The 20,723-nt window shown below is 56.2% G+C and overlaps 1 protein-coding gene across 12 annotated transcripts in view; it reads right to left on the bottom strand.

Annotated features, from left to right (window-relative positions):
- Window positions 1-10: 10 nt before the first annotated feature.
- Window positions 11-20,723, bottom strand: part of ARRB1 (arrestin beta 1) — a 76,318-nt gene continuing 55,605 nt past the window's right edge. For 6 of the 12 annotated variants that reach the window (XM_023645713.2, XM_070273291.1, XM_070273289.1 and 3 more), the window contains exons 6-15: window positions 19,923-19,982; window positions 18,986-19,053; window positions 16,773-16,908; window positions 15,971-16,055; window positions 15,450-15,522; window positions 13,466-13,603; window positions 12,199-12,282; window positions 8,375-8,445; window positions 7,557-7,608; window positions 11-6,305 (exon numbers count right to left, since the gene is read on the bottom strand). In XM_023645713.2, coding sequence (XP_023501481.1) covers window positions 6,194-6,305; window positions 7,557-7,608; window positions 8,375-8,445; window positions 12,199-12,282; window positions 13,466-13,603; window positions 15,450-15,522; window positions 15,971-16,055; window positions 16,773-16,908; window positions 18,986-19,053; window positions 19,923-19,982 — 879 coding nt within the window. In that variant the 3' untranslated portion in view covers window positions 11-6,193. Of the gene's footprint in view, window positions 7,406-7,556; window positions 7,609-8,374; window positions 8,446-10,948; window positions 10,973-12,198; window positions 12,283-13,465; window positions 13,604-15,449; window positions 15,523-15,970; window positions 16,056-16,772; window positions 16,909-18,985; window positions 19,054-19,922; window positions 19,983-20,723 lie in introns of all 12 variants that reach the window. The other 6 variants (XM_023645711.2, XM_014741798.3, XM_005612035.4 and 3 more) reach the window with 3 other exon arrangements.

Here is a 20,723-nt window from a genome sequence, read left to right as displayed (position 1 = left end):
AGGCAGCATCTGTCACAAAAGACCTTTAATGGCCTCCTATTTATGGTTCTTTAGTTCATTTGTCCTGTTAGAGTTGAATAAACTGTAATAACTTATCTGACATAATAAGGAATGCCACATGTACAACAGATACACCTGGCAGGTGGCCCAGGCATGAGGGTGTCACAAAATAATCACTTAACAGAAGGGCCATAGACCTGGAGACCTGTCCCAGCCACCTGTCACTCCTTGTGCCCGGGATCCACACACAGTCACTGTGCCTGGCTGAGCACCAGTTCCCATGGGTAGGAAGAGGCAGGCCCCTCACAGCCTCTGTGGCTGGACCCTAACACTGAGCAGAGATGCCCAGGGAAGACAGTGCATCCTACAGTCATTCCCCTGAGGACTCACGTTCTGCAGTGCAGGCCAGGACTGCACCCCGAGTGGTGAGGCTCCCCACCCCTCCTATGACCCTCCCTTGCAGTAATATCTGAGAGGTGGGCAGAGCCTGGCACTACCCCTAAATTATGCAAGGGGAAACTGAGATCAGGTTCTCAAGGGCACACTCAGACTGAACGGAGAACACCAGTTGGCACTCTTTCTCCCATGCCACGTGGCTTGCTGTGCCCTGAGCCTCACATTCCACCTAGAATACCCTGGGTGGGGGTCCCAGGTAAGATTCTTAACCAAGGGCTGTCCCGGTCTCCCAAAGTGCCCACCCCATTAGTCATCCCCGGTGAGGGGTCTGGGCAGAGGGGCAGGCAAGCAGGGAGAAAATTCGGGGAACTGCAGGTAAGGGACCAACCTCTCTTCAGGTACCATCCTGTTGCCCCCACACCTGGTTGTTCACAGATGTGGGAGTGGAAGCCTATTAGAACCACTCGAGGGAAACTGTCTGCCTGAAAGGTCTCTGGGGAGATCGTGCCCTCACAGGAGGGACTTCTGTCACAAGGTCCTCCCTCAATGTGTCTTTGATGGAACCCCGGACTTCCATCCATGTGGCTGTATGTAAGGAAGACCCTGACTCTAGTTTCTCCTTGTCCATCACACTGCTCCTTCTGTCATCCCGTGGGTCTGGGCCAGGGAAGTGAGGTGTCATCCTGGGGTGCAGACACAAGTCCTGGGGTGGGGCTGGGGCTGTTTCCTTGCTTCATGTCCCCCACGAGACATGGGCCCATATCAGGGTCAAGACCCATCCTCACTGAGCACCAGGCCCCTGCCCGAATCAACCCAGGCCAGAGCTTCAGGGTCAGTGGGCCACAAAGCCATCAAATGTGTACACGAGGGCGTGTGTGCGTGTGAATAAGCAAATGCTTGGGCCTGGGTCTGTAACCCAAGTTCCAATACAAAGATACTTTGTATTGGGATGCTGGAGCCATTCCTACATGAAAAGCAAGAATAGAACCTGTGCTTGCTGGTCTTAAGATCAAACCTCAGAATGGTGGTTTGAAGGTTTTCTTCAAAAGAAAGTTTGAAGGAGAAACCTCAACAGGCAAGACAGATAAAAGCAGAGTTGTTCCGGTGGAAGTGGGAGTGGGGGTAGGGCTGGAGACCTAGCCTTTGCCTCCACCCCCACCTTCCCACCTTAGCAGCCCCTGACAGAGCTCTGTGGAACACCAGAGGTGCCACAGCACTTGGTTTGAAAACCAGTGTGTCAGAGTGTCTACAGATCATGGGTCCTGGGGACCTGTGCTTTGACTTCCCTTTCGGGGTGAGGAGTTGGGAGACAGTGATGGGGGGAGGGTGCTCCCCCTTCAACGGGCCTCTCTTTGAAGCCACTGTGCAGTGACCCTGCAGGGGAGTGGTAGAGCTGGGGATCCTGCCCCACGGGTAGGCCATTTCAGTCCTAGAGGGACGACAAAAGTGATGGAGCTGCGTGGCCCAGGATGGCAAAATGCCTGGCCCGATGCAGGCTTAGGAACAAGGGGGAGTCTGTTTTGGTCCTTGTTGACTTTAAAAGGAAAAACATCAGAACAGGTATGGGCCTACATCCATGAGACCCTGTAAGAGTTCAATATTGGGGCCTAATGCCTTCCTGTGGGATGGGTGGGGAATGTCCAGTCCCCAGTCCCTGGCAGGAGAGAAGCTGCCTTTGTGGGCTGCTGAGTCCACTGGGGAACGGGTCAGCTGGGGCTCAGCTCTCAGGGGACGAGGCCTGGGTTCTCCGTGGCCAGAATCCCTCCCAAGTGTTACCAGGAAGAATTGTAGGTTCTGGTTGATCCTGGAGGGGGCCTTAGACTTTGAAGGGAAAGGTCAGGCAATTTCTATTCCACCTCACCTTTTGGGTTCTTTGATGGAGCAGTGGTTCAGCCCTCTCTGGGCTGGGGGGCTGGTGGCTCTCCTTCACTTAGGATCAGAGCCAAGGCTTCCTGTGGGGTCTGAGAGATGGGAGATGTGGGTGACATCGGGCCTAGGAGGGTCCAAGATGCCCTGTCCCAATCACTGACAATATCCACTTGTCTCTCTGTCCTGGTTGCTGGGACCACTCTCCGTGGGCACAACTTTCCTGAATAGTGTGAATTTCCCTCTCGGCTGGGCCACCAAAGCCTAACTGGCTGCTTCTCATTCTGGCTGACATCCGCCTACGTGGGAAGGGGGCAAGAGATGAGGATGGGTGGGAGGAGGGTTCAGCCCACAGCAAACTTCCTGTGTGACCCTGGGCGACTCCCCTGCAGTGGCAGTGCCGTGGCCTGTGTGGCCATTTGCAACTTAACAGAGCCAACCTTCATCTCCACTGACTTTCAGCTCACCCGGGCCTCACAATTCCTTGAGTCAGGTGGGAAAGAGATTACTGTCCCATTTTATAGTTAGGGAGCTCAAGCCCAATAGGTTGAGTGCCTTCTCTAGGCTACATAGCTGGTTGGTGACAGCCAGGACTGAGGGGCACTGGGCACCTGCAGGCCAGCACGCTCTTCACTGCACTACGTGAGAAGCAGCTTGTCAGCAACTCCCCAGCTGAGCCAACACCCCTAGGGATCCCACTCTCGCGTGTCTGGGCTTTGAGACTAAGGAGGCCCGTGGAGTCCCGCCAAATAACCCAGTCCTCAGCTTCACAGGGACTGAACTCTTCTCGTGATGGGAATGCTGAGGAAGTCCAGCTGGCCCTCTGCCTGGGGGTTTTCACCAGAGCCGTGCTCTTCCTTGCTGCCCAGACTGCCACCTACATGCCACCCCCACGGCCAGCCGGAAAGTCCCAGGGTGGAGCTGCATGGCCAGCACAGGCCCCAAATGTGTGCACAGAAAGAGCCAAGACTGTGGGCTGGTGCCTGGGGCCCTGTGGGGCTCCCTACCCTCAGTTTCACTCCAAGGCCTCACCTGACTGCAGACGGGCTGAGTCCAGCTGGAGAGGGGCCTACAGAGAAGGACTCTGTAGGGGGCTGCAGCGGGAGTGGGGTCTGGAGCCAACCAGAAGCTTGGAAAGATGATCTGGGCCTTTCTCTCAGGAAGAGGCCAAAGAAAACGCTCTGGCCTGAGTGCCCCACCCACTGGGCTGCATCGCCCAGCTGTGCAGGAGGGTGCCCGGCCCAGGGGCAAGTGGGGCTAACCTCCAGCCTGAGCGCCATTCACAAAGCTGTAATTTCTAACACGAGCAGAATCCACCTGGAAGGGGCACCGTTTCTACATCACGTCAAGGCACTATAAGGACGAGCAGCAGCCATGGAGCCCTGAATGCCATGGCCCCCTGTTACTCCCCCCGTAACTTTCCTCTGACCATAAGCTTCCTGAGGACAGGGGCTGGGACTGGTCATCTCTGTGTCTCCAGTGCTTGTCACTGAGCAGAGAAGCTGTCAGCCAAGGGATGGTTAAGCCATATTCAAATGAACGTGACCACTGCCCTTCTGTACTCCTGCGCCCCGAGACTGAAAGGCTGCATGGGGCTACGATGCTTCCTGCAAGTGGACGCTTCAAGTCAACACTGGGATAAACCCAAAAGGGTGAGTGAGATGTTGAGATGGAGGAAGTGCAAGAAACCAGCCTGACAATCTTTTGTGTGCGTGGGTTAGGGATGGCAAAAGAGGTTTGAGGGGAGTGGCCGCCCCAAATCCTAAAGGATCTTGTACCAGCCCCAAAGGTTCCAGGGGACAACGGTGGAGAGCATATGCTTGCCACGTGTTGTTCCAGCATTTCCTCAACTCTACAGCAGCCCAAAGGAGGTGCAAACTGCCCCGCAAGCTCTCACAGGGGCTACGACTGCAGGACTGGCCCGGGGAGTGTGGCTGCCCGAGCTGACTTGCTTCTGACCTGGGGTAGAGGTCCCCAGGGCTGAGTCTTCGTGAGATTCAGAAGGGACGGCTGGGTGCAGTGTCAGGCCCGGGCAGGGTAATATCACCACAGGAAATGGCTATAGAGTCCACCCCAGGTGGGGCTGGGCTGAAAAGGGCTGAGACCCCCACCTGTATGATGACATTCGTGGTCTCCCTTTTCAGGCAAGTGTGGGATAGAGATAGAAGGGAGCAGGTATTGAGGACAGATCCTCATAGTTGCTTGGGTATCAGGTGAACCTCAGGGAGTCTGCATCCACAGGGGGCTGTGAGGTACTGGAGGCCCTATCACAACCCCCCACCCCCACCCCCAAGCCTTAGCTGATACAAGCTCTGTCCTTCTCTAACACTCGGGCCCCAGGGCCGAGAGTCCTGCTAGCTCTGGCCACAGGCAACCCCCCAGAGGCCCAAGAAGGGCCCTTCCCTGGAGGGGGTAGGGCAGGGGCAGTGGGCTAGGAGCTCTCCAAGGCCTTGCCACCTCCGGGGTCCAGTGAATCCCCTCTGGAGGCAGATGTAACAGTCAGCAGCCCTGGCTCTGCTCACCAGGCCAGAAGCTCTAATATTCACAAATTCTTAGAGATCGGGAGGGCCTTTTATGATCATCTGGTCAATCCCATTGGTTTTCTAGGTGAAGAACTGAGGCCCAGAGAGGGAAAGAAACTTGCCCAAGGTCACACAGTAAGTGAGCATCAAAAGGCCAGACAAGAACAGATACCTTTTAACACTTTCTACCTCACCCTCTGCCTGCCCTGTTGCCCTGGAAATGCCCAGGGCCCAGTCACACCAATACCAGCCCAGAGATCACTGGGTACCCATGACACTGGGAATTACTGGAAGGTCATCACCTCCCCAAGGAAACAAAAGGCTCCTTGCTATCCAGCAGTCCCCTTCCTTTTGGGTCAGGGTATCCTGATGGACCCTACTGCCTTCTGAGAAAGGACCCCTTTGACTGTGGGCGCGGTGGCCTCAGGTGCTCTCTCAGCCTGCAGGGCCAGCCCCACCCTGGAGAACTGCAAGGAGGGGAGAGAGGACGCCAGTGACCCTGGCCCGTGGGATGGCTGATTGCTCTTAAGTCTACAAAGGAAGCGAACAGGGCAGATGCTCATCTTTCCGCCCCTGCCCCCATCCCTCAGAGCCACCCTTTAGGAAACCTCCTCAGGAGCTTCAGCTCCCTCTGCCGGGTCCAGGTCCGTGCATTCTGAAGGCCCCTCCCTTCTCTCTCTCTCTCTGCATATTATAGACAGGACACACGCATAAGATACAAGGTAGCTAGGATGTTACATCCTGGCGATGCTGAAACAGACTTGAGCTAGTTCACACTGCTTGTCTTCGACTAGGTAACTGCTGGTAAGAAAGTCAGTCCAGTTGCTTTTCTGCACTCCTGGGGTCTACAGACCAGTGTCACTGTCAGACACAGAGGGACATGGGGCGGGGACGGGGGTGGGAGGGTAGAGGTGTTTGGTGGGTCCGAACTGCAAAAAGGCATTGAGAATCTGTCCGCAGGTCTGCCCTGCCCAGCCAGAAGAGGGTGACCTTCAACGTGGTCATCTTTTAGCTGCCAGAACTGTGTTATCCACCTGCGACTGTGGACATCCTCTCACGTGTCCTGAGCCCTCATCCCCACCCCTCCAAGCCCTCATGCCCCATCCTCCCCATCCCAAGACAAATTCCAAGGCCAGAGCCGTGGTGGCCTTTCCGGGGGGTCAGCAGGAAAAGAGGGGGGATGGAGACTGCAGTGAGGGGGTGAAAGGGGTGCATGTGGCCCTGTCGGCATGGTGATGTGGGGCCAATCCTGAGGCCAGAGGTTCCCCACGGTGACCTGGAAGACCTCTGGGGCCCCCTGGTAGAAACTGGAAGAACAAAGGGGAGGGGGAACAGGAACAGGAAGAAGACAAGTAAGCATCCTAGTGCGTGAGAGTGGACCTGGGCTGCCCACAGGGGGCTGGCCCCGTCTATCTGTCGTTGAGCTGTGGAGAGCCGGTACCATCCTCCTCCTCCTCCTTGTCATCCTTCATGCCCTTCAGTCTTTGGCGGGCAAAGTCCTCAAACACAATGTCGTCATCGCTGGTAGGAGACACAAGGAAAACAGGGCACGTTTGCAGGGCGGGGAGAATAGGCTTGTCCAGAGGGGTCAGAGGCTGGCCTCTGGGGCCGGCCTTGGGCAGAAAGGCCTGCCAGGCTGGCACATCTGGATGCCCACCAGTGGCACTGGGACTGGCCACATCTGGACTCCTAAGGGCTGGAAAGTGACCCAGTTCTTGAGGGGTTGAGGGGGGTATTTGGGGGGCAGTGTGGCTGGGGCCAGAGGAAGAACATACTCCCACTGAGAGGCCAGGCCACCAGTAGTTTCACAGCATATTCTGAATCCCCCAAGAACAAGCCCAAGAAACCCCACCCACAGAACTACCCTCAGAAGGCGTTCCTGTTTCTGCACAGGAAGGAGTGGGCTCAGCTTACTGGAAAAGAAAACCTTGAAGCCTTCTTCTGTGAGGAAGTGTCAGCTCACATTCCCCACTCAGGGATCTGTGATGGGGCGGGGCAGCTAATCTAAGTAGAGGGGCAGAGGAAGGGTGGGCGGGGAAGGGGGTGTGGAGCCGGGTTTCAGAATGAAAGACTGCTTCTAAGAACAAGGAGTTCCCTTCTACCATAAAACATGTCCACTCAGGCCCACCGAGTCCCCTGCCCCACAGAATTCAGCCAGCTGCATGGGGTGTCCTCATGGGGTGATCTGAGACCCTAATCCCGAATATCTCCCCCCTGGGACAAGGGAAGTGTGCATCTGAAGCTGGAGTGAGAAAGCTGCTTGGCCCTGGAAGTGATTAGTGAGCTGGCCCAGGTCCTCCCCCTCTGGCCACTGTCCAGTGACATAATGGCCTTTGACTGCAGGGAGATTCGCAACGGTCCTGGGGAGTCAGAAGCAACAAGATCCCCAGAGCCATCCCCACCCCACAGCCTGATTCCACTGGTTGGGCGCTGGCGGGTCAGGACAGCCCCAGGCCAGGGCCCCGAACCAGCCCTGTGTGAGCCGAGCAGGCGCTGTGGATGGACGAACGGACTGACGGACGGACGTGCAAGGACGAGGGAGGAAGACAGACCCCACCAAGGCAGGAGGAAGAGGAACAGGCACGGAGGGTCCTTCAAGTCACATGCAGGCAAGCGGGCTGCTGAAGAGGCGAGCAGAGGCGGCTCTCAGCAGGCGGGGTTAGACCTGCGACTCCTCAGGGTTAATAAGCATATATGCAAATGACCCCGTCGCCCCGCCCACCGCCCGAGGCCCGCCCCCCCCCAGAACTCGGCAGGCAGGGTGTGGCTTACTTTGTGTCCAGTTCTATGAGATTGGTGTCCACAGGCGCCTCGTTCTCTGGAACTAAACATAGGGCGGGCAGGCGCCCACAGGTTAGTAAGATGGGGAGGGCAAAGGAGGACGGGGAGTGGGGAGGGAGGGCTGATCCCTGGTCTGGAAGAACCCCAAATCATCCTAAAGGCAGGGAGAAGGGTCCAGGGAGGACCCGGGAGACGCACTGCAGCCCCAGGAGGACAGCTAGACTTTAGGACCCTGCTCCTTCGGGCATGTCGCCAACATGATTTAGATTAATTTCCTGCCTGCATGATTTTCGCTAACTCTAAGACAACCATTTTTCACATTTCCACATCTCTGAACTTGGGGTCTCTTTTACAATCAATGGCATTTCAGTTTAACTGAGGGAACATATTTCTTTTCTTGTGGCTCATACTACGATGTTGCCTCTTCCAAATGAAACAGTCCTAGATTTAAGGAAGTATGACCCATCTGGTATCACTTAGAAAAATGATGGGAATGGTGTGTCCAGGGTCCATCTTATCTATGCAACCCCTTCCTCCACACCTGGATGCAAGACAAGGGCTCCAAGCATGGCCAGTGCCCCCACCTCCACTCCCAGCCTCCCCACCCCATGGAGGACGGAGGCAGACCCTCTGTCTCCTGGGGGGTCAGATGCAAATCACAAAAGATCCTGCGGGGCTGGGGAAGAGGGGTGACCCTGGGCTCAGGCTGACCCAGAGGGAGGTGGGTGATGGGGAAACATGGCAGCTGGCAGAGAAGGGGGTCAGCTGTCTGGAAACCCCCACCCCAGTGACCCACAGACCCTGCTCACCTTCCCGATGTGGGGGTTCCTCTTTGGGCTTGGGGTGCATTAGGGTGAATGGCAGTTCCACGGCCACGTCACTGCAGAAACAGAGGCCCAGACCCAGTGAGCCTTGAGCGAATCAGGCTCTGAGACACACTGCCCTGTCGGTCTGAGGACTGAGAGGCTTTTATGGTCAGAGGAGGTGGCTCTGGGCCTCAAGCCCCAGCTCCGCCATTCTCTGAGCCTCAGTCTCTCTAGCAGTTGAACTAGGAGATCCCTTCTCCTGGCTCCAAAAAGAAATGGAAACCTCCCCTCTCCTGAGAAGCATCCCTGGATTCCCACGAGCTGGGAGGAAGCACAGGGGTGGGAAAAGCATTGCCCAGGACAGTGTGCACCTTGGTCACTGGTGGCCCCAGAGGTGCCCTGGGACCCTGCCGACCTCACAACGCCACAGCCAGCCCAGCCTTCTCTGAGACTGCCCTTCCCACTCCCTGGTTGGAACTCCCTCACCCTCAGTCCATCCCATTTCCCAGCATCTCCAGGAGCCTCCTGTAAGAGTGCTCAGGTGGCCTTAGCCTCCTGCCATCTGGATGACACACTGCTGAGGTCAGTTTAATCAAATTTGAGTTGGATGGGCCCCAGGCCACAGGGCTGTCTACACTGTGCATAGAGCCTTGAGGCCATGCGGGGATGGAGGGTGGGGGCTGTGGCGTACAGGGGAGGTGCTGCCACCAGCCAGTGCTCCTGCCTGGGCCTTCTCTCCCCTTGGACCTGATGGACAGAATAATAACAAGAGCAGACACTTACATAATGCTGACTCTGTGCCAAAGACTATTCTAGAGTAACTTACTTAATCTTCATAACACCCTATTATTAATACCCAATGCACAGATTGGGAAACAGGCACAAGGAGAAGAAGTATCTTGCCCAAGGCCACACAGCTATTATTGGGAAGTGAAAGACAGGATTCTGACTTCATAATTCACACCCTTAGCCACTGTGTCAGAACAGCTCAGAACTGGGATGGTGATTCCCACCCACCCTCTCCTCTCCACTCAGACGAAAGCAGCCCTGAGAGCTCCCCCTCTCAGCGTGGGGTGGCGGGGGGGCATCACCTAGGAGGCCCTGCCAACTGTGAGTGACTCCAGGAACAGCCTCGTCTTACTGATCTTGCTGCCCAGGGCCCGCTCAGGGGAGGAAAGGACAGGGGAACGGAGCAGTCGGAGGCACAAGCTGTGCAGCCAGAAAGGTCTGTTCCACCAGCCCCATCGTTCACTGGGGGGTTTACACCCTCAGGTCTCACTGAGCTCATCTGGAAAATGGGGAGAACACCACCCACCTTCAAGAACCACTTCCAGGAGATGCGGTAGGAAAAAGCCTGGGTTAAACTGTGACACAGTGCCTGCCGGAATCATTACTTCCCCTCAATAGGAACGTGGGGGCTTTATAAGGCTGTTGAAACAATTTGGCTTTATTTTTGCTTCCAAAGGGGATTGCTTCTCCAGGTTCACTTGGAAGAGTGAGCCATCAGAATGGAAGCTAGTGGAAGACTGAGTTTGCCCACCTTCACTAAAGCCATATAGGATATGGATGGAAGAATCTGGACCTTAAAACGGTCTACCAGGCCATGAGCGATCAAGGGCAGGGGGCATGTCTAATTCCTCTCTGGGACCTAGACACCCAGCACAAGGCTGAGCATGAGTCGAGTTCAGAAGATCTTTACTGAATTATATTGAACTGAACTGCATTGAATTAATTTCACCTCTCCAAATGGACTAAGATTTCTTTGGGTGAGCAATAGTGCCATCTTGTGACAGGAGGAAGCAAAACCACCACATTTGGGGCGCGTGCATTTTTGGAATGTACATGGAGCCAGCTGGCTTTTTGTCTACAAGTTTCTTCTTGTCCAAGGAATCTTGTCTACAAAAGCGTATCTCCTCAGGACCTCTCCTTAGCAACACTCAGCCGGCAGTTAATCCTCATTAATGTAGAAGTTTGAAAGCCAGGAAGCCTGCATTTCTCTAAAACACCCCGTAATTCAGACTGATTGGGGGCCACTCCCTGATCAATGAAGCCGGGGTTTGCTGTCTGCAAAGGTCCTTGTCATTTGGGGGGGATGGAAGAGCAGGGCAACGTTTTTTTGTTTTTGTTTTGTTTTGTTTTGTTTTTAGGAAGATTAGCCCTGAGCTAACATTTGCCACCAATCCTCCTCTTTTTGCTGAGGAAGATTGGCCCTGAGCTAACATCCGTGCCCATCTTCCTCTACTTTATATGTGGGACGCCTGCCACAGCATGGTGTGCCAAGCAGTGCCATGTCCGCACCCAGGATCCAAACTGGCGAACCCTGGGCCGCTGAAGCAGAATGTGTGCACTTAACCTGCTGAGCCACCAGAAGGCCCCAGGGCAAGGTTTTTAAAGGAGAAACTGCCTCTCCTCAGTCCCTCTGGAGAGGGTTCTGGTCTGAGCACACGCCTGAGCCTGGCAATCAAGTGACCACCAAGAATCCTTCCAGCCCGGGGCCCTGTGGCTCTGGAAGTCAGACCAATGGTCTCTGGGCCCTCTAGGAAGGTGGGTGGATCAGGCCAAAGGGAGGGACTTTACCTGGACGCAAGATCTCCCAACAGGCTGGGTGGGTCAGAGGAGGCGGGAGAGGTGGTCAGGAGAGAGTTCAGAGAGGAAGAAAACAGAAAGCACGTTCATTCACCGCCTTGGCTGGCTGCCCACTGGGGTAGAGAAGACACTGGGACGCACTCCTACCCAACCCCTGCACAGCTGTGACCCTCACTCAGGGATACCGACATGGCATTAGCCCTGCCCGGGGGACTGAGATCCAGGCCAGTGTGGCCAAACCCCCGGCAAGGCCATGCTGAGCCCCAGGATCCTCATCTGTGAAGGAGACACAGACGCTAGGCCCTGTGCCGGTCGCCAGGGAAGCCCTGACTCTCCCACGGCAGAAGGAAGCAGTTTGCATTCCTCGAGGACGCCCCAGAGAAGGCGCTGGAGGCAGCCTGTGGGTCCCACAAGAGTCACAGGAATGCAATCCTGTAACACGTGCTCAGTCCTACCCGCTGCCACCTGCACAAAGCATTATTCTAATAATAAAGGGGAATCTGTCTAATGCTGTTGAGCTTTTCAGTATCCTCATACAAATTTATGAATTAGACAAACTAGCAATCCTAATTTTAGGTTTGTAGCAACATGTAGACCCAATATATGGGGAAGTGTGAGAGTTCTTTCTGAGCCTCCAGCAGACTCTGCAGCAGGCAGGGAGAGCGTCCGGCCCACTGCTGGGACATTAACACCCAGCCTGCGACCTGAGATTAGGGGAGGAGAGTTCAGGAAATGTTTGGGGAACTGTTTGGACCTGTGTCTCCCCATCTGTCAGATGGGGGAGTCAGAACATCCCCACCCCAGCTCTGGGACTCCGAGCCCCTTTAGCCACTTCTCCAGCAGACCAGCCTGGGCATGAGCTGGGTGGGTGCTGTGCCGGAGCCATGAGGAGGGGCACAGCACCCCCTGGATAGCCCATAGCACAGACCTGTCGTCCGTGTCCCCCCACCCCTCACCGCCACGAGGGATAGGGAAGAGGAGGAGTGGGAGGGGAGAAGGATGGGAGGGACAAAGGAGGGGCTGGAGGTCCCTGAAGGGGAGAGGGAAAGGGGTGGAGGGGAGGAAGCGAAGGACAGGAAGTCCTCAAGCCCGGTTCACCCTCAAGGTGGATGCAGCGAAAAGGTTGGGCAACCAGGCAGAATGGGGCAGCCAGCTGCAAGGCGGCAGGGTGGCGGGGCTGTGCATCGTCAGGGACATGCCCCTCTGCACTCAGGGGTCTTGGGTGGGGCTAGAGCACTCACCCGCCCCGCGACACCACCAGCTTCACTTTCACTTTGTAGGAAACAATGATGCCCAGGATCTCTCTGTTGGCTCCTTCCCTCAACCTGCACAGCGACATAGGGAAGCCAGTTCAGGGGTGGAGGAGACACGGCGGGAGTGGGGTGCAGTGGGGAGCAGCAGCCATCTGTCCTGCTCCTGGGCCACTCGACCACCACGTGCAAGCAAAGCCCCGTGTGTGAGAAAGGTGAACTCTGCCCTCAGGGAGTGGGACCCTGAGCAGTTCCGTAGAGGCTGTGAGCCCCCAGGCCCCTTTCCTCCCCGGGTCTGCGTCCCAGCAGTTCAGACAGGCATCAGGCCCTTCCTGCTCTCAATTTCTCTGACTCGGCTTCTCTCTCCGCTCAGCACCCTGCAGGTCACAAGGGGCTGGCCTGGGAGGTCAGAGAGGGCCAGGCGGTGGGCAAAGATGAGGGGTCTCAGGGAAGACCCTGGAGCAAGTGGAGCCTCCATAACTAGGTCTGGAAGGCAGGGTGGCCTTGAGCCAGGGTGGAGGAAGAGGACAAATGCCCAAGGTGAGCAGGCAGCCTGTGCAGGGGCTGGTGGAAGAGCGTGTGGGCTGGAGCACAGGGTCTGTGCTGGGAGTGGAGGCAGGGATGCTGCTGAGGAGGCCAAAGGCCCGTGGAAGGGCCAGACTTCAGCAGGTAGGGCAAGACGGGTTCTCCACACACCCAGGGTTCTGCTGGAGTGGGGTGGCCTCAGAGAATCAGTGGCGACCATGGGGCAGGAGTGAAGACATGGCCTTGGAATCCCTGCCTTTGAGGGGTACCCCCACATCTGGTCCAGCCCAGCTCACTTCCCTCATCTCTGCAGACTCCCCAAGCCCCCCGATTCATCCTCTCCTGCTGGGACCCTTCCAGGAGCCACTCCCGTCCTTCCAGTCTTGCTCTGCCTCAGGGACGCAGCCTGTCTGACTGAAGACACCAGGTCAGGAGCTACTGCCTCTTGCAGGAAGTCTCTCCAGGTTGCCCTCCCCGAGGCAAGCCAGCAGAGCCCGGCACTGACCAAGGGAGCAGGGCCTCAGGGTCCCTCTTGTTCTCTGGGTCACCCCTGGATAGGGAGGCAGTAGGGGACAGCTTCCCTGGCAGTTCAAGCTCCTGATGATGGGCCCTGGACAACACGGGGGGAGGGTGGCCCGAGCCTGTACTGGCACTGCTGGGACCAAGGTGGGCGTGGACCCCTTGGCATGGGGGGGCATCCAAAAGCCTGGAACCAGGGAGGGCGGGTCCTCACAGGGTGCTGGAGGCCAGGTTCGTGTCTTCGTGCTTGAGCTTCCCGTCCAGGGCAAGGCCCCGCTTCTCTCGGTTGTTGGCCAGGAAGGGGGTCAGTGTGTAGACCTTGCAGAACGTCGAGCTGGGTGCCACTGTGTCACTAGGAAGAAGAAGGCAGGTGTGGACATGCAACCCCCCCACCCTGCCCCCGAGCCAACCCCAGCCCTCACCCCCAGCCAAGCCAGGTCATCCAGCCTGGCCCTGCTCCCAGCCTCCCACCCATTGCAGGGGCCTCTGGGCCAGACCCAGCTCTGGCAGAGAGACCACTGCCACCCAACAGAGGCACATCTCTGCTCCACACGCAAACAGCAGAGACTCTGGGATGATCCAACAACTTCATTCATGGTGCGTCAGCAGCTGCAAGTTTTAAACAGTTCAATGTGCTGCTTGACTAGGATAATGTTTTAGTGGAGAGGGCACGGACTTTATGTTTCTCTAACATTTTATTATGAAAAAATTTTAAACATCCAGAAAAGCTGAAAGAATTGTGCAGTGAACACCCTTACAGCCACCACCTAGATTCCACCATGAAAGCCCTACTCCCTTGATCTCAGATCCATCCTTCACGCATCGGGTGTTCCAACTGCTCCGTTTTTACCTGCTTTTGTTCTGTCCCTAGCACCCTGTTCAACAATGAGAGGGCTGGCATGCAGCCGACACCGGCAACCTTGCACTCAGCCGGCTTGGGTTCCAGCCCCAGCTCTGACCCTTGCTGGCTCTGTGAGACTGAGCAAGTCCCACCTCTCTGGCCCCACGTCCTCCTCTGGGGTCCATACTGGAGGCGGCGGCAACCCCCACCCCACAGGGCTTCGTGAGGACCAAGCAGGACCCTGAGTGTGAATGCCTCCCCGATCACCCAGGCGGACATTTGTTACGAGCTGGGGCCATCTGCGGACTTTGGGATTTCCCGCTCTTTGGAGACTATGTGTTCCTCTGGCTCTAGAGTCACTTCATATTGTCCCCTACCCCTTGCCAGGAATCTGTGCCTCGTGGCTTTGATTTTTTTAAACCAAGAATGGATATCCAACAACAGTGAAACGTTTGATCCAGTCATAGCGTGTTCACCTATAGGCATTAAAAACGATCTCAAAGACCACATGGTAACATTTTAAAAATGTTTTTAAGTTGCAAAAATACTGATGGCTATCATATGTCAATTAACACACACATACATGAAAAATTACATGAAATGCAATTGCCCCTCAAAATTATTTGCAGGCCCCCATAACTAGAAGGACCTGCAACTAAGATATACAACTGTGTATGGGGTGGGGGGGAGGTTGGGGAGATAAAGCAGGAAAAAAAAAGTTATTTGCAGGCCCAAGAGAGAAAACAGGTGTATCTTCTAGTGGGAGCATCTATTTCCTTTAGGGGAGAAAACATGTTTCACTTGAGATCGCTCCTCTTGCTTTAGCTGCTAACAAGCTTGAGACAATTTTCCATGCTCAACCATAGTAGCTCTTCTCAAACCCAGATTTTTTGTGTGTGTATAATTATTATCGACTCTCCCTCACACCCCCCTTCTACCCAGTGAGTTGGCTTATTCCTTTATCAGATAAGAAATGCTGTGTATCTAGTGTCTTGCCCTCTTTGCCTTGGCTGCCAGGAAGCTCAGAGTAAAGTATGTCCCTTCAATCTAGGTTTCTGGTACAGTCTAATTATTCTTTTCTCTCCATGACTCTAGTTCCCTCAGATTCCTTAGCTCTTATTTTGTCATTCTAGTTGTAGTGGGTCTTTTCCCTGACTGTAGCATGCATTTCTTTGTAGCTAAATCAAGTGGATGGCTTCTAAAAGGTTGGTTGGGATCATATACTCTGAGTGGCAAGGAAGTCTGAGGTCCAGCCCTCGCCAGGTGGAGAAGAACCATCTGGGCCTGGAGCTGGACCCAGGCTTCTCTTTTCCCCACCCCATCCCATGCATCCAAGGCCGGGCATGTGCTCACTTACTCAGCCTCCTCCATGGCCACAGGGCACTTGTACTGGGCTGTGTTGAAAAGGCAGATGTCCGCATACTGGCGCACTGGGGGAGAAGAGGCAACCAAGGTGGTGTGAGCCAGGGGTGCAGCTCCCAGGCATCCCCAGAGTTGGGGACATTTGGCCCCAGGCAATGGCCAGAGTCCACAGGGGCTTCTGCAGGAGATGCCCGCATCCTCCACCCAAAGGGCAGTCCCAAGCACACCCATTCCCTCTCATAGCCAAAAATCTTCCCCTCAAGGACAGCTCTGCCCGGAAACAAGGGGACCTAAGAGAAGAGGCAGCTTAAACAGTAAACTCATTACCTGGCCAATAAGCCGCCTGTGTTACCAGCCTCGAAAGCCTTATCCTTCGGCTTGGAGCAGGCCCTGGGTTTCCCCGTGGGCCACTAGTTATTTACAAGGCTGTTGACAAGAGGAGAGCCTGCAGCTACCCCAACCCTTGGGAGGACTGCCTCTTGCCCACCCCCTGGGCTGGCCCTCTGCCCACGATACCTGAGATCTTGATCTTCTTCACTGTCTTGTTGGTGTTGTTGGTGACGTGGACGTTGACACTAATGGGTTCTCCGTGGTAATAGATCTGGGAGGCGTAAGAAGGGAGAAGGGTTGGACTGACGAGTCCCAAAGCTCCAGGTAAGGGGGAGGAAGAAGAGGCCCCACACGCTTCTCCTGGGCTCCCCAGACCGTGGCCACTCTGGCCCCAAGTTCGTCAGCCACTTCCCACTGATGCTAAACCACCGGGCATGTTAGACTTCAGTTCCTTTGCGGGACCTTGAAAGATAACTGAATTGTTGGCAGTGTGACCTTGGACAGGTGATCTAAGCCTCAGTTTCCCCCTCTGCACAATGGAGGGGTTAGACTAGATGGTCTCTCAAGTCCCTGCCGGCTCTGGTTGCCTGGAATTTTAGACACAGGAGGGTCTGGAAGCAGGAGGAAGGTGGGGAAGGGCTGCCCCGCTCCGCCAGGGCCCTGGCTCTGAATCCTCACCGAGGGGCCCTACTCTCATCTTGCCTAAGCACTCGCCTTCAGCTGCCCCCGAGAGGGAGCAGGGTGCCCACCCCTCGAGGGGGGGCCAGCCTGAAGACGGGGGCTGGCAGAAGACCCCGGCGCCTTCCTCCAGTGGGTGTGTGGTCTTATAGCTCAGGTCGGGCAGGGGTAGAGCAGTGGGTTCACACCCCTCTGCCAAGCTGGTTGGTCCCAGGCTTGGGGCAGAAGCTCCTCCCCGAGGAGTCCTGGAGGGTGAGAGAGCTGGGGTCGGAGGTCCCAGCCCGGGGAAAGCCGCGTCTGAGCCTCCTACCTCCTTATCCAGGGAGGCCTCTAGGTGCAAGGGCTTGTCCGACATGAGGAACTGCCTGGTGGTCTCCGCTGTGGGCTGGGGGCCGGGCCTCTCCGGGGCATATTGAACCTTCCTGATGACCAGGCGCACAGAATTCCTAGTGGAGACGGGCAGAGCGAAAGCTGACCAGAGTCACCAGCCTCCATCCCCTTTCCCCGCAATTCTCACATCTCCTGCACCAGAGACTGCCACGGCTCCCCATGGCCTTAGAAGCCAGTCCAAACTGCAGAGGCTGGCATAGGCGCCTTGTCACCATCTGGCCCCATTCCATCCTCTCTCATTCTGTCCCCAGCCACCTCCACTTCCTCACTGTCATCCTTGATGGCCTCTCCAGTCCTATCTCTGAAGCTTCGCCTGCACTGGGCCCCCTGCCTGTTACACCCTCTTCCCGATTCTGCCCTCATTTGCTTGCTTCTTCAAGGCCCATCCAAACGCCTCCTCTTCCAGGAAACCCTCCTGGATCCACCCACTCTGATCTTCTGCTCTGACCTCCCACAACATCAGAGGCCGGACCACCCCGTGACAGCACTTCAAGTGGGTCTGTGTGTTGGTCCCCAGCAGGATGGTAAGAAAGGGACTACGTCTTCACTTCCTTCATCCCTTATGTCCCCTAGTAGAGCAAGCTCCTTCAGGACAGAAATGTTTGTCTAAATTGTTCACTGCTGTATTCTCAGCTCCTGTGACAGTTCCTGCCATATAATAAATGCATGCTAAATATGTATTAAATAAAAATATGCAGAGGGGGACGGGGCATCATGAAGAAATGGGGGCTGAGAGAGGGGACGGAGGCCCAGAGATGAGATGGGCTCAATGAAGGCGACAGGCTCACTCAGGAGGAAAGAGGACACAAGGCTGCGGTGAGGGGAGGGGGCCTCAGTGAGGCAGCTGGGATGCCAGCACCCCCATTTCTCAGATAAGCCGCCTCCACTCCCTGGAACCCAGAAGTCAGGGTTAAAGTCCTAGCCCTCTCCTTATTAACTATATGACCTTGAGTAAATGAACCTCTGTGCCTCAGTTCCCTCATCTGTAAAATGGTAATGGCAGGACCTGCCCCTTAGGGCTGCTGTGGGGATTGGATTAGTTCATACGTATCCATCACTTTGAGCAGAGTGTGCACCTAATGAGCCCTCGATAAATGACAGTTACTGTATCATTAGTAGTAACTGCGGCGTGGACTCCCATGTGCCATTGGTGGGGTGAGGGTGGTGACTGTTAATAGTGCCTCCTCTTCCTTGCTCAGGCCTCTCCCACAACCCACAACCCCCTTGTTTTCCCCTGGTCTCAGGTCTTAAGAAGAAGAGAGGGACAGGGAGGACAGAGAGAAGGGTCCCATCTCCCCATGCAGGAGGTGCCCAGGCTGGAGTTGGAGATGCCTGCAATACATCTTGTGGCCACCAGGTGGCAAACTCAGCCCATTCCCTCAGCAGCTGCAATGCAGGAACGTGCCTCAGGAGGCAGGTGCTCCAGCGGTGGGGGCGGAGGCCAGCCTCACCAGGAGGCAGGGCAGGATCTGACCCCAGGAGGGGCAGGCAAGAGAGTGGGGCTGGGCAGCCCACCCCAGAAGTCAGGGCCAGCTGCTTCCAGCTGCCAGCTTGGGCTCTGTCTGCCCAGGGCTGCGCCTCTTCAGGAGAATGCGGCCCCTCGTTGAGCCAGGGGCTCACCTCCTCCTCCCTCTCACCTGGGTGGGTTCCACTTTCTCCACTCCCCTCCCTTGCTTAGAACCCTCCAGTGACACCCTCCCCCACCCACCTCCTGCTGATGGCCTGCCTTCCAGGAGAACTGAGAAATGGGGGGTCCAGGCTGGCCAGGAATCATCTCGCTCACTGTTTAAGACAATCTGAATTTCATGGTTTTTTCCAAAACAAAATTAAAAAGACATGCAGTCTGGAGGAGGAGACTGGAGGCAGGGAGATGAAGGAAGTGGGTATGGTGGTGCAAAGAAAACATGCTGAGGCCTGAGTCAGGGCCATTGAGCCACTCCTCCAGGAAGCCCTCCATGACCTGCCAGCCTGCCAGAGTGCCCTTCTCAGAGCTCCCAAGGCTGGAATGTGCGGCCCCTCCTCGCGCACTTCCAGGTATTGTTACTTATCTCTTCTTCGGACTTTGCACAGCCCGTCTCCCTCCCCGTGCCAGCAGGCAGCCCACAGCCAGGCCAGAAGCTGCCCCCTTCTCACCGCTTGTGGATCTTCTCCTCCAAGTTCTCTGCGCAGAAGGCTTTGACTTCATAGTCCACACCACAGGCCTGTGGGGAAGGGGTCGCTGACCACAGGCCCCTGGAGAGGGCAGGGTCCCGAGAGCACACCCAGCCCACCCTCTCATTTTACAAAAGAGGATATTGGATGGGGACCCCAAGCTGCCACAGCCCGACCGCCCCTCGGGCTGACCCCGAAGCCCTGTGCTCAGCCCAGCACTGTGCCGCCTCCCTCTGCGGCTGCCTCCCCCATCCGACCTTCCCACAGCTGCTCCCCAGCTCCCCCACCCCTGGACGTCCCAGACCACCCTAACTGGGCTCCACTCCCTGGACTCATGCCTTGTCTGGGTGGCCCTCCTCATCCAGGCAGCCGCCTGGAAACAGCAGGCGCCTGGGCAGCCCTGTTTGGGGAGCACCTCCTGGGGACAGACCTGGCACCGGGGTGTGGTGTTTCTGCTTCCCACTCGACCCTCTCTCTCAGCAACAGGATGCACATGCTATTATCCCCATTTTGCACATGAGGAAGCTGGGGCTCAGAGACCTGGGGCCTGAGACACTAGTGGTGTCACTTCCTTCCAAGCCTCAGTTTCCTCACCTGTGAAATGGCAATGACTGCACCCCCATATGAGGTTGTGAAGCCCGGTGGTGGTCCAGAGAACATTTTGGTCCTGTGGCAGCCCACACCAAGGCCAGGAAGGGTGACTCAGGACAGCCTCTGAGCACAGAACTGAATGCGGGGCTAAGGGACCATATCTGTTTCCCTATCTGAAAAGAGACTTCTTCTCTGAGGCAGGATCAGCCTGGCCTGGACACAGGGGGCTTTCATGGGGAGGGCTCCAGCACCTCCCAGAGAGAAAGCCAGGGACCTGGGGACACAAGTGTCCTGGACCCAGAGAGATGCTCCCTTGGGGGTGACCCACCTTCCCGGTGTCTTCAGGACCTGGCTGCAACGTCACAGAGCATGGGAGGTTCGGAGGGATCTGTCAGGACAGACAGAATGAGCCACCTGTCACATTCACCACTGACCTCCCCGTGTCTCCCACCCCTGCCACCCCCTACACATTCATTCATGGGACCAGGGGCCCCCAAGGACAGGCCATGTCTCTTCCACCAGACCAGGGGCTCCAGAGTACAGACATGTCTCCCCCATCAGACCATGCCAAGTCATGCCCCACGCTGGGCCAAAGGCCCCTCCAGTAAAGACAAGGATTTAAGTGGTTTTCTTTATCTCAAGAGTTTAGCCCAGCCCAGTCCTCACAGAACAAAAGTTGAAAAAGGTCTTTCCATGACGTCTACTGTGGTAGGAAGAAGAACGGCCCCCCAAAGATGTCCACATCCTAATCCTCAACACCTGCCACTGTTACCTTACATGGCAAAAGGGACTTTACAGGTGTGATTAAGGATCCTGAGGTGGGGGCATTATGCCGGGTTATCCCAGTGGGCCCGATGTAATCACAAGGGTCCTTAACAGTGGAAGCAGGAAGCAGAAGAGTCAGGTCAGAGTGAGGGGATGGGAGAGAGACTCCACTGGCCATGCTGGCTTTGAAGATGGGGCCGGGGGGGGGGGGGGGGGGGGGAGTGGTTGGGGGGTTTGCTAGGTGCCAAGGCATGCGAGTGGTCTCTAGGAGCTGGAAAAGGCAAGGAACAGATTCTCTCCCAGAGTGTCCAGAAGGAACGCAGCCCTGCCAAGATCTTCATTTTAGCCCAGTGAGACCGGTGTT

This window comes from Equus caballus, chromosome 7, assembly GCF_041296265.1.
Source record: "Equus caballus isolate H_3958 breed thoroughbred chromosome 7, TB-T2T, whole genome shotgun sequence".
In the NCBI taxonomy this organism is placed as follows: domain Eukaryota; kingdom Metazoa; phylum Chordata; class Mammalia; order Perissodactyla; family Equidae; genus Equus; species Equus caballus.
This window is presented reverse-complemented; position numbering and strand designations above follow the sequence as displayed.